The 19,693-nt window shown below is 38.4% G+C and overlaps 2 protein-coding genes across 2 annotated transcripts; both read left to right on the top strand.

Annotated features, from left to right (window-relative positions):
- The first annotated feature begins 1,456 nt into the window (after positions 1 to 1,456).
- Positions 1,457 to 12,032, top strand: frg1 (FSHD region gene 1). The gene is made up of 9 exons (XM_080029394.1): positions 1,457 to 1,562; positions 3,871 to 3,935; positions 4,263 to 4,385; positions 6,348 to 6,405; positions 6,694 to 6,808; positions 8,064 to 8,168; positions 8,365 to 8,456; positions 10,644 to 10,754; positions 11,866 to 12,032. The coding sequence occupies exons 1-9, from the start codon at positions 1,504 to 1,506 to the stop codon at positions 11,900 to 11,902; spliced, it is 765 nt and encodes a 254-aa protein (XP_079885520.1). The 5' UTR covers positions 1,457 to 1,503; the 3' UTR covers positions 11,903 to 12,032.
- A 1,499-nt stretch (positions 12,033 to 13,531) lies between these two features.
- On the top strand, positions 13,532 to 19,435 carry asah1b (N-acylsphingosine amidohydrolase (acid ceramidase) 1b). Its single transcript, XM_080028950.1, has 14 exons — positions 13,532 to 13,671; positions 13,828 to 13,874; positions 14,710 to 14,800; positions 14,876 to 14,962; positions 15,062 to 15,140; positions 15,240 to 15,314; positions 15,402 to 15,447; positions 15,572 to 15,716; positions 15,846 to 15,900; positions 16,032 to 16,113; positions 17,955 to 18,086; positions 18,393 to 18,516; positions 18,688 to 18,744; positions 18,829 to 19,435. The coding sequence occupies exons 1-14, from the start codon at positions 13,603 to 13,605 to the stop codon at positions 18,916 to 18,918; spliced, it is 1,179 nt and encodes a 392-aa protein (XP_079885076.1). The 5' UTR covers positions 13,532 to 13,602; the 3' UTR covers positions 18,919 to 19,435.
- Positions 19,436 to 19,693: the final 258 nt, after the last annotated feature.

The raw sequence follows: 19,693 nt of genomic DNA, 5'->3' as shown, positions 1-19,693 counted from the left end.
AGAGGGAGTGGAAAGTGGGATTCAGCTTAGGCAGCGTAAAATGTGGATTCATGACTTCTGAAAACCCCCTCGGGCTAACTTCTGTAAATCCTCCCAGACTTACTTTCTTTTTTTTTTTTTTTTATCAGATTAATCTTCCAAACTGTGAACTAACTTTCCCCTCAAGCACACAGCCACACCAGGAGTCTCGCTGAGGTATTACAGTAGTTTCTCTCCTGCAGTAGTTAAGATGTGTTCTGGGCTGAAGGTATTATGGGAAGTCTGGCTGGTTTTGGGCGGTTCTCATCACTTTCTCTCAAGTATGGTAGCCTACATTCTTTTTTTTTTTTTACTGTTGGATGATTGAATTCTAACCAGCTGAAATTTACTGCAGTCGGCAGATAACACAAGCCACTGTCTAATTTATTTTACTTTTTGACAGTGTCCACAAATGATTTATTACCTCCTGTCACAGGCTCCTGATTAGGCCATTGCTGTTAAATGAGGCAACATTAGCATATACAGTTATTTGAGGACACCATCTATGAGGTCACCCCCTTCTCTGCGTACCTTACCAGTTGATTGGTGTGACTGTTTTTCCGTTCGAGGAAAGGGTCTCAGGGGTTTGACTCACAGAACATTTAACATTTCTAGGGTGTGGGTGTGTGTGTGTGTGTGTGTGTGTGTGTGTGTGTGTGTGTGTGTGTGTGTGTGTGTGTGTGTGTGTGTGTGTGTGTGTGGGTGGGCTGGCAAAAAGAGACAAATGCCACATCCTCTTACTCTGACCTCAATTCACTTATATATAATAACTTGTCTCTTATGATTTATGATCAGCTATGATTCAATCTGATAGGTGGAATTTATATAATCGTTTAGCTAAATGAGTATTAGGCTTGTATTCTTATTAAAAAAATCCCTCAAAGGTGCTGATTAAGAGATAACGTGTAGACTCTTTGCAAAAATTGCATGGGTATGACAATCTGCTACAGAACACAGAGAGTGGTAACTATGTTCTTTTGTGAAGTGATTGTAATATGGGGGATGTTCAGTGCAGTCATCACCAGCACACAATAATTCACATAGACTTGTGGGTGATAATGTATTTTTAACCTTGTGTATGGATTCATGTGTCTGCCAAAGCCCAAACAATCCAGTATTGGATTAGTAAACCAATGGGCTATTTTTGTTTTCTTCGTATAGGCTACAGTATCTCTTGACATGAGTTAATCTTTTTGACATGGATATTTATTTTCAAATATAGGCTTCACTCACAATGTCAACAAAAACATAAGAGTTTCCTTTTTTCCCAGCAGTATCTGTCAGAAAAATCGCAACTAAGACAGTTTCCTATAATCGTTCAGCCCTAATATAATGTAGCAAAGAAGAAAAAAGTTGCACTTGCCTTGCGAGTAAAAAAAAAGACGAAAAAAAAAAGCCTGACTGTGACTGGACCTCCGCGGCCGCCGTACTTGTTATGGTCGAAGCAAGAAAGTAGGCTAGCTGTGCTAACGAACCGGTGAAACAATGGCTGAATACTCTCATGTAAAATCAACCAAACTGGTTTTGAAAGGTCTTAAGAAAGGGTGAGTGTTTCCGTTTACTCTGTGCCATGATTCGGTACCCTCTGCATTAATATTCACTGTAAACTAACTGAGTTTCTGTAACTCGTGCTAAAGCGATCTTAGGCTAAACCCTGTGTTAGATCGTATTTATATCTATGGTGTTAGATACGTGAAACATCCGTAAGTGAAGTGTGTGACTGTCTTTTTTGTTCATTGAAAACTTAAACTGTTAATTTTCAGCATGTTAACAAAGACTGCTAAAATATTCAGTGCCACTTGCATGTTTGGGATTAACTAGAGAGCACAATAGCCCCCTCTCTCACAGTCTATGTAGTTTTAGCAGATATTTGAAAAATCTTAAAGTCCATTGGATTCATTCATCTAAAAAAAGGCAATACTTGATGTTAAATTGTCTTAAATCAACCTTTAAACACATTTAGAAATGCTAAGACATTGGGAGAAGGATTTTATCAATCTGTTTTAAATAATGTAAAAATGTCCCTCATATCAACATCACACACTTCCTTGCACGTGTTTTAAATGACATGTAGTGTAGAGTGAAAGTTTGTGAACCCCTTGAGCCTTTTGGAATTTTATTTATTTTAACCATTATTAATTCATTTTTATCAGTACCAGTATTTTTTATATTAAATAACAGATGTTTGTTTATCAATTCAACATTTTTCTTTTCCAGAAATCAACTGTTAAAACAGATAAAACAAATTATTTGACAAATGTTGTATGTGCAAAAGTTTGTGAACCCTGAGCTGCATTGCTTAAATCGAGCAAGGTAAACACAATCAGGTGGGCCAAATCGAGTGATGAAATAGACCAATGTAATGAGAGATCTTCAGGGAAGAAATTGGGCAGCACTAGATAAAACAAAGATAAAACCAGGTCAGTTTAGGCCCACCAAACTGAACCCATACAGGTCAGACAAAGGGGGAAAAATCTCAGAGGATCTCAGGAATAGAGTTTTGATGTTGCACATTTGTCTGGGGACAGCTATAAATTCATAAAAAAGTTTGAGCTCCATCGGTCCACCGTGAGGCGGCAAATCATCTACAAATGGAGAGCTTTAAGAGTGACTTAACATCTGCCTAGAAGTGGACTTCCTTCAACAATATCCTCAAGTGCCACAAGAAAAGGGATTTTTCAGTTAAAAGCCAACCCAAACATTACATCTGGAGATTTGCAGTCCATTTGCCACCACCGTTCTTCACTTGGGAGAAGGTTCTCTTGGTGGTAGGCAGAGTTGCGTTTTTGCCCAAACATGGCGGTTTTGGTTGTGACCAAACAGTTCAATTTTGGACAAATCTGTCCACAGAAAAGACTTCAGGTATCTCCAGGTGCTCTCTGGCAAAGTTGTGACAAGCACTTTTGTTCTTTTTTGAGAGTAGAGGCTTCTTCAGCAACCCTCCCTTGAAAGCCATGTTGACTTATTCTTATTCTTATTGTGGAACCATGCACATCTGTCCCAGATGCTGCAAGAGAGGTCTGCAAATCACTAGATGTAATGTTTGGGTTGGGTTTTAACTGAAAAATAAGTTTTTTTGTGGCGCTTATGGATATTTTTGAAGGAAGTCCACTTCTAGGCAGATATTCAGTCACTCTTAAAGCTCTCCATTTGTAGATGATTTGCCTCACGGTGGACCGATGGAGCTCAAACTTTTTTTAAATTAATTTATAGCTGTCCCCAGACAAATGTGCAGCATCACAACTCTATTCCTGAGATCCTCTGAGATTTTTTTTCGCTTTTAGCATGTCTGACCTGTATGGGTTCACTTTGGTGAGCCTAAACTGACCTGGTTTGATCTCTGTTTTATCTAGTGCTGCCCAATTTCTTCCCTAAAGATCTCTCACTACATTGGTCCATTTCATCACTCAATTTGGCCCATCTGATTGTGTTTACCTGCTCCATTTAAGCAATGCAGCTCAGGGTTCACAAACTTTTGCACATACAACATTTGTCAAATAATTTGTTTTATCTGTTTTAACAGTTGATTTCTGGAAAAGAAAAATGTTGAATTGATAAACAAACATCTGTTATTTCATATAAAAAATACCGGTGTTGATAAAAATGAATTAATAATGGTTAAAATAAATACAATTCCAAAAGGCTCAAGGGGTTCACAAACGTTCACACAGCACTGTATATTGAAGCAGTGACATTATAAATTAAAAAACGTATTTTTTAATTTTGAAGTAGATCTTTTTCTTTTTCCTATGCTAAAATGTCCCTAACCCCCAGTAATTGATGACGTTGTTTCTACAGTTTTGTTTTCTGCAAAATTGTTATATGTTGTATATATATTTTTTTTTTTTGCAGGAAAAAGAGGAAGCATAAAGATAAGAAGAAATCAGCAGATGAAGAAATCAAACCTGATATTGTTGGTAATGTGTTCAAATACGTTTTTGTTTCTCATTAGACAGTGAATTGGTTTGCTGCATAAAGATATTTGAAAAACTGCAGTGGTCAAGTTAAAAACCAACACATACAACACACAAGAATCTCCTGTATTATATCAACCCGCTGCCAAACATACAGTGCTAATGCTATGCTGTAATTTTACCCTCTACAATTTAGATGCAATATGTCTGCTTCTTCTAGAATATCCCTCTCTTTCCCTGCACCTGAATGCTGCTGTAGTGTTCAGACACATAGTGTAGATGTGTGTTATTATTGTTACAGCCTTTGACCGGGGTCTTTCTGCTCTCCAGGGGGTTGGTGGGCTGTCAGCAACTTTGGGGAAATCACTGGATCGGTTGCCATAGAAATGCAGAACAACTCTTACATCCATGCCCTGGATAGTGGGCTCTTCACAGTAGGAGCGCCACACAACGGTAAGAAGACATATTTGAGTCTAGACACATTCTTACAGCTTGAGTGACTTTCACTCAATGTGATCACACTTTTTCTCAGCAGAGTGGAACATTTCTATATTGGTGTGTGCACGAAAGAACAGTTTGTATTTTCAACCAAGTATTCTATATTAGTTTTTCTATTATTTTCTGCTTTTGCTGTATGATGGCAAAGAAAAGTATTCTGCTAAGGGTCATATTTCTCTCACTGCACTATAAATAATTGCCCATAAATGGTCGTCCATGAGGAACAGTTGTGCCACTAACCCAATTACAAGGATTTTTAACCGTTTATTTGAGATATATGAGACAGAAACATCTTTAAGTGTTCTTTTATTGATAAAGAGAATACAATAATGCTCTAAACTGCCATAATGGATAATGATTGGACAATGATTCATTATTGTTGTATTTAAGGTGGAATTGGTGATGAAGATATCAACTATTTTATCATATCACCTTAGCATGTAGGAAAAAATTTATGGGGAATTGGGATTTTTTTTCACTATTTTCTGACATTCTTCAGACCAATGTGTAATATTGCATACATCTGCCATATTGTGATATGTGTTGGTAAATTGTCACTTTACCTTGGAGAAAATGCAAGCAGGATTATAAAACAAAAATGGCAGCATGTAGGATGTAAGCTGTCCTGCATTTAATTCTGACAGAAATGTAAGTTCTGAATTTGTTCACTCGTCCCTCTGTTGAACAAACTTGAAGAACTTAAAAACAACCTTTTTTTGGTTAAGTTTAACTTCCACTGCAGGCCAAGGGAGGGTTTGCCTTCAGTCCATGTAACAGTTAGTATTTAAGCAAAATATCCCAAAATCAGACATTTAAAGGCTGAATATGGGTTGAATTTAGGAGAAAGTTTATGGTTGAGTTTTGACTCACTTCTACCTCCAGGTGCTCACTAAGCACTTCATGTGCTAAGTCTGCCCGGACAGACACACTACATACTAACCATTAATTCAGCCCACGATTCTGTGAGAAGCAGTGAAAAAAAAAAAAAAAGTGAGATTGATATATCCCAATTCCCTTAGTGGCTCCTGATCGTCTGCGTTCACATAAACTCATCTTTAGAAGATGAAAGAGGGTACGAGCTGGTGCTATAGAGATAGAGATTACAGATTTTCCCCTCTGAACTTTCTGTACAGACACCACGCTGTGAATGATACAGCGTTTTAGAAAACGGCAAAAAATGTCCACATTCACCCGCAGGTCAGAGGAAACACGCTGATGCTCTCTTCGCATTTCTCCATGGGTTACCGTCTGACATATTCCAAAGATTAATCATCCTTTTGAAAAAGCAGCTTATGTCAAAATTCAATGTCTGATTCATTCATTCTTTCCTTGTTCATTTCTCACAGGCTGTGCTCTCTCTCTTGACCTTAATGACGCAATAGAAATTGTGCAAAACTTAGATTTATGAAAAGGTCGGCAAACGACCTACTCAGAGGCTGATCAAGTTTTATGAAAGCACGAGGAGATGAGAAAAACTTGGTGTGTAATTAATCTTTTAAATACAACACAACAATTATTCCTCATCTTATTCCAAAGGTTTCAGTGACGGCGGACTTAACCCAGCTCAACGCAGCCCTATGTAGACAGTGGGTTTGCATAATTAATTCCAAGAAAACATAAGCAACTTTAAGCTGGTCTCAAGGATAAACTTATGAGAAGAAATGATAAAGGCACATGATTGTTACACGGTAATGAATTGAACACAAATAGATCTCGTAAATATATATTTTTTTTTACCTAAAGATCAGTGTCCAAAATGTGGTTACGGGACAAACATTATGGAGAGAGGAGCCTCATTAATGACAAATGTAAACGCAATGAAAATAAAAAGAGAGAGAAACCAATATAAAGCCTTTTAACAAGCAGCACTAACAATCTTAACATCTTTAAAAGGAAACATTCTTTCATGTGTTTCAGAGGATGAAGGACCTGACCCTCCTGAGCAGTTTACTGCCATCAAAGTCTCAGACACAAGGTGAGTACACTGAGACAGAGTGCCCCATTGTGTTAGACAAACAGAGAGTCCTTCACCAACTCAGTTTAATGTACCGCTTCGTCAGGGACTTTTTATAGTGACTAAATGCTTAAGAGTAATTAACCCTTCCAACATCGCCTTGAGGGGTTTCAACCTTGCAAAATTCTTTCCGTTGGGATAAATAAAGTTCTATCTTATCTTAAAATGTTCTGGAAATGTTAATATGGAATATCAGACTTTTTATGTCCTTGGTGTAGTTTTACATTTTGGTAATTTTTGCTTTTACAGGATAGCCTTGAAGTCCGGATACGGCAAGTACCTGGGAATCAACTCTGAGGGTTTGGTCCTGGGGCGCTCCGATGCCATTGGCTCCAGGGAACAATGGGAAGTGGTCTTTGAGGAAGTGAGTGGATGTTGTGAAGTTTCTTCTAATCTTGGTTCATATTGGAGTTAACCCTGTTAAAAAGTGGAAAATCTCCAACAGAAGGTGATATTTTAGATAAGAGAAACATAAATTCTATGTGGCACATCCCCTATGTACTGTTATTGTTTTGTTCCATTTGGTCCCAACTGGGGCCTGTGACTTCTGTGGTAGCCAATCCCAAAGCACTTCTGTAGAAGCATTGTACGCATAAGCCTTGATAACAAGCAGTAGGAAGGGATGACAAGATATTAGGGAAAGAGAGATGTAAGAACGGCCCCCGGCCAGAGAGAAAGCGGGGATGTTGCTCTTAATGGTTGTTGTCTTATCCGCGAAGCCGCAGGGGCTCCCCATGGTAGGTCTTAAAAGGATGCAAAATACATACTTTGACAATCTTATGGACTTTAAGTATTTGTATTCCTTATAGATGAAATGATCTTTTAATGTTGTTTTTATTACATCTGATGTTTATACTATTCAGTTGTTTAGCTTGGGCCCCTAACTATACACTTGTTGTAATGGATGAATGAAAACTGGCCAATGTGCCCAAGTCTTTGTAGCTCTCTGAAGATGGGTAAGATGGGATGGGTATGGACACTTTTGGACATACTTTAAAAAGCAAAATCTTTATGGTATGTCCCTTGGGGTTAAAAATGGAGATACATCGATAGAATTATTTAATTTTGTATTGTTATGCCTTAATTTCATTTTATTTGTCATATACGATCATTTGAATGAATTGGGGGTTGGCTTTGGAAAATATAGATAAGGATGTTCTTACTTCTTTTCTGACATTTTATTGAGAAAGCAATCAAGAAAATAATCACCAGATTAATCAATAATGAAATCAATGGAATCAATGCTATGTATTGCTATTTACAGCGTGGACCACATGAACAACAATGTTTAAAATGAATTCATGTATTTTTTGCTCTTTTTCCGTCCCTTACCTTTTCTGTCTCCTGATTGGAATTTAACCAGTGAGAGATGACACTTAGCTGTAGTCCTGAAACAAGTCATTCATTATGCAGAGTGCATCTATCTACCTTATCACTCTAGCACACTGCACGCCTTGATGCTTTGTTGAACCCTCTAAACAACCCCGCCTGGCACAACCTTGAGACTCTTTTAAATCAAATATCAGACAACCTTTTCATGCCTGTCACAACAAGCAATCCCGCTGCAATTCTATCTAATCTACTGCCTGCACCTCTGTTTTCTCTCTGCTCTGCCTCAGGGCAAAATGGCTCTCATGGCGGCAAATAGCTGTTTCATCTCCTACAGTGAGAGTGGGGACATCGTGGCCGGGAGCAAGACAGCGGGGGACGACGAGATCGTGAAGGTGATGTGTAAAATAGTTTTCTTCCACAAGGTTGCATGTTAATCCTTTTCATTTTAAAGCATGCGGTCTCTGTGGGGTCCTGACTGCCGAGATGGAAAGGGGGCAAATGTTTGTGACCTCACTCCGGGGGCTTCAAGCTATTGATATTTAATGCAAAATGTTTCTTTCTTTTTCTTTTTTTCTCAATGATGAACAGATCCGATCGAACGTGGAGAAAGAGGTCAAGCGTAAAGATGACATTATAGAAGAGGACAGGGGCAATGTGAAGTCCTGTGAGCTCAATTATGTGTATGTATCTTCCACTCTTTTAAACTCTGGTGCTGATTTAATTCACAAGCAGACCTGCTTATATAACTTTTAGATGAACTGTCTGTGGAGGCTTTTTGTGCTGTATCTAGTGTGCAATTAAAGAGCCAATGACAAGTTCTTTCATCCAAATACTTTCACATTAGGGCAGTGGGAAGAGGTGGCGGCTGTTGTAAGTGAGTTCACATGCATGTTAAATGTGGAGTGAGGAGAAAAATGGAAAGCACTGTACCTTGTAATGCAGTACACAAGGATTGGTCTCAACCAGTAGACATATGAGGAGCTGCTGTTAGGCATTGCTAGACATTAGGCATGGCTAGTATAATGCACCACCGCACAGCTCCACAATTCAACTGAACAGCCTCACAAATGACCAGAGTGTAATCAACTCCTCTCTGACATAGTGTCAATAACAATTAAAAGTTTTGCAAACAAATTGTTTTAACTAGACTTTAGTCCAAGTATTTAAAGGATTGCTTTTATAATCATATGCTTTACAAAGCCACAAGCTATCCAGTCATAGAAAAACCCCCAAAATAATTTGTTGTGTCAGATTGTATTGTTTAGGGTTCCCTCTGTATATGATCATATACTTTGTGTTTCCAAAGCTTTCAACCACATCCTTTAGATTTTCTTAGTGCTCATGGACATGGTTTAATTGTTATGTGACAGACATGAGGAGTATCGGTCAAGTGATGATGTTTTTTTCTGTTTTATAAAACTTCATTAGATAGATGGATGGATGGATAGAAACTGTATTATTGCATTAGCAAAAATCATGAAAAAAAAAATGATTTATCCACAGACATAATATATCATACAAGAAAAATCGTAAAATTCCATCTAGCCATTTAAATGTTTTGCATTGGTGTGTTCCTGCATATTTACCACAGACAATGCCAATCATTTTTGGGTACTAGGTTAAACAAAGACAACCGGTAACTCAGTTTAGCACACACTGAATCTCTTGACCTTCTTGTTTCTCCTGTTTTAGATCTCGGCTGACTTTTTTTCTAAAGCGTATTTGTCTTAAAACTATTGTCACAACAGTGTGATGTCTAGCAGTTTAAGCAGTGTACCTCTCAGCCTCCTCCTGTGAAACGGCTGCTAAAGCACTTTGTTCTGATTGAGGGGGAAACTGTGATTTCCTTCCCGTTATCTTCGCGTTGGGTCGGTGAGCAACGGCAAGATTTTGACAAGAAAATCACATCCCTGGGTGTGGGGATCAGGCCTTTTAAGCTATTGCTTCATCAGTTGCGCGCCTTAAAGAGGCAATTGATGGTCTGCTGTTAAAGTGGGATGAGAAAGCGGGCATCAGCCTACCGATGCTGCAAGTGTTTTATATACGGCCCCGTCTGCAGCCTATTAACTTCCAGGCAATATGTCTAAAGCCATTGTTTGCTTGGCACGCGTTGGCTTGTGTTCCCCACTCTATTATTTGTTTTAGATGAATGCCAGGGAAATGGACTCATCATGTTGACATGTTGATAATGGCTGCCCTTGAGCCCGTGTCTTGATGTAGTGTTTAGCGTCTAAAATGCCTTTCAGGATGGAGTGCAGCGTGGAATCATAAAATATGGCCACAGCATGGAGGGACAAAATACCAAACCCATTTCTGACTACATTCCTAGTTTGTTGCACTGTTGTGGAGAATATTTCAAAACATTTATGAGATTGCTGACCTAAAAGTAAGAGATTATTTTAAGCTCTCTCTAGCTCATTTATAAGGAATTCATATCCATGAAGATTCACTCTTGACAGAAGAGGGATAAAGTCCTCACAGCCTATCCCAGTGCAGAGGTGCCTTGCTTAACGTCTGGCAGGGCTTAGATACAAATTCCATCATAAATATTGATTAATAAAAATTATATTCTGCCCTCCTTCCATCGTTATCCCTGTTAAAACGTCCAGCCTTAGCCAAATATTTAAATAGTATTACTGTATAGGTTGATTTGTGGCAGCTAGTCAGCTGCCAATGTCGACCTTTATATTCCCTGGATTATGTCAATCTTGGGCTAATCATCTGGATTTATTTTTTAGATTTCACTTTGTAGAGCATCAGTGTCACTTTTCAAAAGAGGATAAGATGTGACAATTCTGAGTAATATGGGTGGGTCGTTTGCCTTTGCAAATTTCTTTTGTAATAGTCTCAATAATGTCTGCTTACAGGAAGAAGTTTCAGAGTTTTCAGGATCGACGCCTCCGGGTTAATGAGGAAGACAGCAACGAGCTAAAGAGAGCAAGAACAGACGGGAAGTTCCACGAGCAGCTGCTTGACAGGTGTGAAAATAAACTCCTCAGATGTTCCACAAACACCAAATTTACATTTTTTTTTTTTTTAATGTCACTCTTCCTGAAGAGTTTCTTCACTTGTTAAGGAAATGTACATACATGAAGGTTTGGAATCAAAATTTAAATTCAACGTTTTAACTCCCAGTATTCACTCTAATTTGGGCTTAATTTAAAATACATCAAAGACTATCAGTTCACACACAGTGAGATTTGAGGCCAATCAACGCCTGGCTTATTCTGAGTATTAAATACAAACAAAGCTCCTTCAACAACATGTGAAAGTTAAGAGTGGCACTTTGCAGTGTTTCACTTTTAATTGACTTCCAGTTCACTAAATCTCTTCATAAAAAACGCATCAAAGGATGATCATTATGCCTTTTCAATAATTAAGAGATGCTTTTGAAAGCAGCCAATGTTTTCAAAAATTCTATTCAGTCAGAGTGTTTAGACACCACTGAAAAGTTAAGTGAAAATTAAATATGTGGAAGAAATTTCAGATTTCAAAAAAGATAAAGGCAAGATGCTAAATCCATTTCCAAATAATTTTTTTCTGCTAGGTTTGTTTACCTTTGGATACGTTAAGAAACAGTACTACATCTTCCTATCTTGATGTATAAGAGAGATTTGTACAGATTCAGACAACGTTACATAAAAGCACAAAACTCACACTGCGATAGGACCTGCCTCCATCAATTTTTTATATTTACTTTTATGCAACATTAGATATGTTATTTGAACAAGTGAACGCTCATATGCAGGAAGTTCTGGTAGCCTGTCATTGTAACAGACTGAGTCATCAATTCACATCATCATCCTAGCAGTGATAAAAAGCAGGATACCTGAGAATTTATACACACTGTCATATTTAACACCTGGCAACATAAATTGCAACGATGTGTCAAAAGAAACATCAAACAAAGCTGCATATCCACAGACCGTACAATTTAACAACAAAAAAGGAAAGGGCAGGTTGTTAATAGTTAATTTTAAATTCAAAATAGTACGATTTATGGACTAAACATGCCATACTAATAACATGCACATATAATGTGTACATACCTTCAAGGTAACATGACATATTTTCTTCTTTTCATTACAGGAGAAGCAAAATGAAAGCAGACAGGTACTGCAAGTAAAGACTCGACTTTGGGGATAACTTCCATGTCTTTGTAAATGTCTTGGTTTTATAGATTTGACCATTTTAATTTGATGTTTAATGTAGTTTTTTTTGTATTTTTATCATTTGAATAAAATGTCATGGTCAAATCTGAATTGTTTGTCTTTGTGTATATTCCCTGCCAGTTGCATTCATTTATAGATGTCAGCTGACCCATTTACCTTTCCTTTGTTAATACTCTACCAACATTCCTATTTGAGGTTGAACTAGTTGTCAAACTTTTGTTTGGGTTTTGAGATGTCCCATGTTTTTTTAATTACTCTTCCTCAGTCTGTAGTGGTGTACACTAATTGAGTGGTCAGTCAAGGTTACAGAAACTATAACTGAGGGGGCAATCAACTGCCAAAACTGACCTTTAACTAACATTCAATGAAAGATCACACTGTATGATTTATTGATATGGTGACTCCAATCAGTTGGACTGTAGGCTACTTAGTGTGATGTTCGCCATGAAATTATATGATAAAGGTTAATGTCACTTGAAAAAAAAGCAATACATTAATTTACACAAATCAAAATGGCGGAAAACTGATATAGGGTGAATTTTAGATGTGGTCAGGGTTCTGTGTAGGCTGCTCAAGTTCTTCCCATTTTACCACTGAGAAAGATATTTTGTGAATGGGGGCATTGTCGTGTTGGAGAGAACAGAGCCCTAATCAAACCTCTGCCTCAAAGTTGGAGTTATATTATCGTCTAAAATATAATTGTGGTTTGAAGACGTCACATCTTGGCTTTGGGAAGATTTGACGTTTCTGGCATTTTAGGATCATTAATAAATTGATTGTGAATCCAATCAGCTGAATAATAATCAGTAATAAAAATAGTTATGAGATGCAGCCCTAATGCTTTACGTGTACAGTAGGCCTACTGTTTGTTGTAGACTATGTATGGTGATAGAGGTACTCAAGTCTTAAAAGCCTAATGCAAAAGTAGAAGTCAATTCAAAATCCTACTGGAATGAAAGTTTTATCAGCACAAAGACTATCAAAGGACCAAAAGTGGAAATACCTGTTCTGCAGAAGAATGGTCCAGAGTGACTAATGTATTTTTTATAACATTATTAGTTTGTTAATATTGTAGGCCTATAGCCTACTTTATATAGGCCAACACTTTTTTGATAGGCTTTTATTTTACATACAGGATCGCAAGCCAAGGATTGGGAGATACTGGTTTAATGTAGGCATGACCATTCATCATATTGATACATTTGAATTTCACAGTCAAGCAACACAGTGGAATGACACGTGTTATATAGGCTATAGACGTGCAGGTGTCTCACGAGAAATTAAATGCTATCAGCCCATGGACATCATCAGCCACATGAGTAGTCATGTTATTTATTTTCACTTCCGCATGGAAAGAACCACTTGTCTCTGTTTGGAGGGGTGTTTTATCTCAATTAGTAACTAAATGTATCAGATATTCTCGGTTTAATTGCAACAACACAAATACAATTTTTAAATTGACCGAAATATAAGTTGAATATTATTATTTTGATTTATTTTATACAAACGGCATTTTATGGCATGTATGAGATCTTCCGGCTTCCCCCTCTCTTGCATTAAAGTGAGTTCACTGTCACGAGCTAAACAGAAGCAGCTTCCGCGGTAGAGTTCATGTTAGCCGTGCTGGACAACAAACAGTACGAACAGTCTGAAAATGGGACACTGTGTTTTTCTCACGTTGGCGGCTTTAGTTGCCGTCGCATCGACACAGTTTATTCCACCGGTAAGCGACATTTCCGCTAAATAATTATCACGTTATTGAGCCAAAACCTGGGCGTGTTGTGTAACTACAATGAGCTGTGTTTATGTTTTTGCTCTGAAGCCTCACACTGTCACACAGAAATCCTCACCCCCTGCTTTTAAATTCATTAATTTACAGTACACAGAAGACTGTCGGGCTGATATGTATCCACCAAATGGTCCCACGTAAGTACCATTCTTTATTTTAAACATTGTTGCAGAAGGGAGTTTCTTCCTTTTGTAGTTTTGTAAGTGAGTCATTGATGTGTTTTGTAACGCCTGTGCTTCATGACCAAAGCCTGCTGCCTTCACTTGCCCCTCGTACACCTCAAGATCCAAAAATCCAAAGTTGACATGCTGCGTTTGGCTGGAAAAAGAATTTTGAGAAAACAGTTGTATTATGTTTTCTGTGAATCCGGAAGGAACTTTTTATTTAAAGTTATGTTATTTATCAACTAAATACTCTTTGTTTCCATCTTGTTAAACATGAAGATATGCTGCCCTTTCTCTGTTTGATACCATTGCAAGCTGACTATCCATGAGTTGTGGATTGTTAGTTGTACACAACTCTTGCAAGGACCCCGAATGTATGGAAAGGCGAGTAAGGGCTATGAAGTAGCCCTAAATTCAGCTGATGACGTCGTTCCCATTTTTTGTTCTTCTCTCATTTGTGATGATTAAAAATAAATAAATTAGGCTTCAGATGTGAGAGACATTTCAAGTTGATCCAAAACTGAAAAAAGAAAAAAAACGTGTGTGTGTGTGTGTGTGTGTGTGTGTGTGTGTGTGTGTGTGTGTGTGTGTGTGTGTGTGTGTGTGTGTGTGTGTGTGTGTGTGTGTGTGTGTGTGTGTGTGTGTGTGTGTGTGTGTGTGTGTGTGTGTGTGTGTGTGTGTGTGTGTGTGTGTGTGTGTGTGTGTGTGTGTGTGTGTGTGTGTGTGTGTGTGTGTGTGTGTGTGTGTGTGTGTGATCGTTTTCATCGTGAGGCTTCTGTAGTTTTCAGCTTTTTTCTTTTCAAATCAGGTTCAAAGGAGCCGTCAGATGGTACACAGTGGACCTGGACTTACCGCCCAGCAAGAGATGGACAGCTGTGATAAACGACAAAAAGGCAGATGTAAGGAAACTGTGAAGTACCCTTTTCAAACTAGTCTTACAGAAGTGTGTGTACTCATAACATCTCTCTTTTAAGCTGATCATCATGATAAAGGCCATCAAAGATTTGGCAAATGCTTTCGTGCCCAGCGGCCGGCTGATAGAGCTGGTGGACATTACTTTGGTGAGCGTCATTTTCTCTTTGAAATATTTTAATTTACAATAACTGGCGTATCTGTATCATCTTGAAAGCCTTTGTGTATGTTTTTATGATGTCCTGCAGCCTATAATGGCGGACACACTCCCAAAACCATTCGGTGAGGAAATCAAAGGAATCGCAGAGGTTTCAGGGGTTCCTCTTGGTAAGAAAACACAGATGTTCTCAACTCCTTATTTAGTTTATTTGAAAGAAATGTCCAATTGATCTCTTGCCTCTTCCTCCACTTTAAAAAAAAATCCAGGTGAAGTTGTTTTGTTCAACATCTTCTATGAGATTTTCACCGTGTGCACATCAGTTGTGGCAGAAGACGATAAGGGTGGGTCCTCTTTCAGAACAGGATTAACATTACTTTAAGTTCTTTAAATGTATTATCAGTACTGAACTTCTCTTGGCCTTCTTACAGGTAACCTCATTCATGGTAGAAATCTGGATTTTGGCCTATTTATGGGGTAAGATTGAACCACCCACAAAATGACTTGATAATTATTATTATTTATTATTTCAAGCTTGATAGTCTTGTCTCAGATCTGTTAAAATAACATCACGTGAATGAGACTTGTCCCTCCTTTACAGCTGGGATATGAAGAACAAGTCCTGGATCATTAGTGAGAAGCTGAAGCCTCTGGTTGTCAACCTGGACTTCAAGAGAAATAACCAGACCGTCTTCAAGTCCACAAACTTTGCCGGATACGTGGGCATGCTGACTGGCATCAAGCCTGTGAGTCAAATGAAGATTCAGTCGGCATAAAACATTATTCAACCTCAGTGATGAGTTGTGTGTTTACGTCTCACAAGGTTCTGGATGGAAGATTAAAAATATATACTTTTCCTTTTTCTTCTCTCCCAGCACATATTCTCTCTGACGATGAACGAACGCTTCAGCCTCGACGGAGGATACATCGGTGAGAGGGATTTAACTGTTTTTGCTCGGTTATGTTCCCGCAGGCTTTAGAGAGAAGGTTTATGATTTTGTTTTTTTGAATAAGAATGTTTCAGTTTTTTTCTGTTATGTGACTAAATGTGTTGTTGGCAGGACTCCTGGAGTGGATCTTGGGGAAGAGAGATGGGATGTGGATGAGCTTCCTCACTCGCTCTGTCCTGGAGAACGCAAACAGGTATTCCTCTATGATATTTAAAGGTGCATTGAGTTACTGTTATAGTTGTGTTTATATGAACAGCTCTCTGTATTTGTAGCATGCACATCATAAGCACAGTGTCTATGTGATGATCCTGTATGTCGAGGACAGTCATGCATGTTTATTAGAGGTGGGCATAGATTAATTTTTTTAATCTAGATTAATTTTGGAATTAATCTAGATTAATCTAGATTAAAATGGCTCATTTGAATTCATTCATAATATGTGTGTGCTCCCTAAATAATGACTCAAAGTCTTTGAGAACGTGTTTCTCAAGCCAGGTGGCTTTCATTTCGTCATCAGAACGAGTGTCTAATTATTGCGAACAAATAATATTCTAACAATTTAATCAGATATAAGGCTAAAAATCACAACATTGCACTGTTTTTTGTGCTTAAAAAAAACGAAAAAACTAATTTGTTGGGTAGGCTATAGGCTATAACAGAAAATAAAGCCATTACTTTTGTGCTTCAAGTGAAACATTAAATATAATTTTTACATAAATAATAAAGTCCTTATAAACTTTTCAAGAAGCTGGACTAGAGTGAATATTGGACAGGCTTTATAGGTCCATGGCTTTTACCTGTGGGACAGCGCTTCACCTAACAGCTGGCTGCAACACCAACCTACAGTCTATTGTGCGACGGAGAGCTAGTTATCATTAGCATCAGCGTTAGCCGACATCACGGCAACAGCTGAATAATGTAACACATTACACAAGTTACACTACATGAAAACAACGGGCTGTAGACGCTAGAGTTATAATTTCGTGTAGGAAACATTGTTGAGACTGGAATTTCGTACCACAGCGGCCGTTCCATAATACAGCACTCCCTTTAGCAATGGCTGAATATAAGACCTCCCTCTGCTGTGTATCTGCGGGAGCGAGTGGCATTAATAACTTAAAAACAGTAAACGTTTAACATGATTACGGGCGTTTAGATGCTTTAATCATATGCCGAATTTATAAACAGACCATATTATTAACAATAAATTAAGTTATGTACATGTCAGAGTTACGTACATGGATACATTCATAAGTAAACATTGAATAGACAGATTTGTGAAGGGGGTTTGGCGCTGAGTGTTACATTAGCGATCCTGCAGCCAGGTGGTGTGTGTCGTGGGCAAGTGATGGAGAGAGAGAGCGGCGGGTGTGTGAGAGAAGCTTCGCTCCTGCAATAAAGGCTCCTCAAGTGTCAACAACGGCCCCCGGCTATTATTACCCGACCAGAGAACACACGGAAGGGGGTTCACCCCGACGGCGAACAGCCATCGGCCCTGGAGGGAACCATCTCCCCTGAGCCGAACAGGAGGTGGAATAAGAGATTAACGGCGATATTTTTTTTATCGCCGATAAGAGTTTTGCGTTAACGCAGCACGTTAACGCCGATAACGGCCCACCACTAATGTTTATACTGTAAAATGTTGTGGTACACTAGTATTAGAGCAGAAGGAGGAAACAAGCTTTAAGGTGATGTACCAAGAGCAGGTTCCAAAAGACTTGAAGTCTTTGGACATGTATATTTTTGGTGGGGAGAATACATTCAGCATTTTATTTTTGTACTTACATAATTTAAATTTAAATTAGCATTAACATGAAGCCTAAAACGGTATTGAGACTAAGAAACACTAGGCGATATAAAGACATATTCAAAAGAATAGTCAATAGTTGTATTGAATAAAAGGGTTGCAGCAGACCTCGATTCTTCTGGAAGCTTGCTGTGGTTTGTAAAAGCTTAACACTTCCTCATCTTATTGAGTACAGACATCTGTGTTCCAGCCATGAGTCTTAACTATCCTTCTATGTTCTTCTCCAGCTACGAGGAAGCCAAACTCCAGCTGGCCCAGACCAAGCTGCTGGCTCCGGCCTACTTCATCCTGGGAGGAAACGGCACAGGCCAGGGCTGCATCATCACCAGGTCCAGGCTGCTCAGTATTGATCTCTTGGAGTAAGTTCCCTACTCTCTCTTACAGCATTTAATGTGAAAAAATAAAATGAAAATACAGTATTTTTGCTGTGTTGAAATTCATGTATGTTTGGAATCAAAATGACAATGAGCTTGGTGTCTAGTCTTTTGTCCCAGTTGTTCAAGTCACCATGACACAGTTTTTATGGTTAATCATGAGAAACACTGCTCACTCAAATAGGAACTGATGGACTGCTTTGGTTTCAGATCACCTGATTTTAAATCCATTTCCCTAAATCAGTTGCTTTGTTCAGCTGTGCGTCATTTTATTTATCTGTTGTATTTCAGGATCGACCTGAAGCAGGGCCGCTGGTATGTCCTGGAGACAAACTACGATCACTGGAAGGAGCCTCTGTTCCTGGACGATCGCAGAACTCCTGCTAAGAAATGCATGGACCAGACCACACAGAAAGTGAGTGACTGACCACACAGGGCTGGACAAATGTCAATGTTTTCAGATGTAATTAAAGCTCTCGTGTGTCAGTCATGTGATTTTCAGGACTGAAGTACAAGTCTGACACATGACATTCCTGTTTACCAAAGTGTTAAGGAAAATCTATAATCTTTTGCTGCTTCTCTTTAGAACATCACCCTGAAGACCATGTATGATGTGCTCTCAACCAAACCAGTGCTAAACAAGGTGAGGCTTTTACCAGCTGTTTTAATTAAAACTAGATTAATTCAGTGTAAATAACTTTACATTCATTTGTTTGTTTATTTACAGTTGACTACATACACAACACTGATGCAAGTGTCTGAGGGAAGACTGGAGTCTTACATTCGCGACTGCCCAAACCCCTGCATGCCCTGGTAACACCTCGACAACTGAACCTCCTAAATGTTCACCTGCACAGAGATGAGATTGGTTAACCTTGAGCTTAATCCTTCTGAAGCGTTTGCACTGCTGCCAATCACCTGAACCAAAGTTAGTCTTGAAAGCCATGTCATTTGCAGGTTTTACTACTACTACAAGCTTTGATACAAATATACTGAACTGTACCTTTTTCTGTTAAAGGGAAATTAGAAGTGGATTAAACCTGTAAATTGTTTCCCTGTTAGGTTTACTGTAATTTATGTGTATTAATTGCATGTTGAGTCTTTGGGCCTAGGGACCCTGAGATGAATGCCCATGTATAATCAAATTGATGCAAAATATTGTTCCATTTTATTTTGAAATTTTTCAAAGCCAGGCCAGACTTTCCATTTAGTGCCTCCACTTTCACTGTGAACCTGCTTTTTTTTCTTTTAGCTCATGACACAAACTTTTCACACACTGATACTGACAAATGTACCTCAATTATTTTTTTAAAATGATTAATAAATCGATTCCCAAATTTGAAGTTCTACTTGTTTCTGATGTATTTCTCACTGTGAAAGCTGGTGATGGTTTTAATCCAGGACTCATTTAGGGATGCGACTAGTGATTAATCTTCAAGTTATTTTCCAAAATAAATCCTTGTCAGGAAATGAAATGGTCACCACAATTTTCCCAGATGACATGTCTTTAAATTTTATTGTGACAATCCAGAACCCAGGAATTCAATTTACTATCAAATTACTTTTTTTTCTCTTAAATAGCACACTGGGGA

This window comes from Ammodytes marinus, assembly GCF_949987685.1.
Source record: "Ammodytes marinus genome assembly, chromosome: 6".
NCBI lineage: Eukaryota > Metazoa > Chordata > Actinopteri > Uranoscopiformes > Ammodytidae > Ammodytes > Ammodytes marinus.
This window is presented reverse-complemented; position numbering and strand designations above follow the sequence as displayed.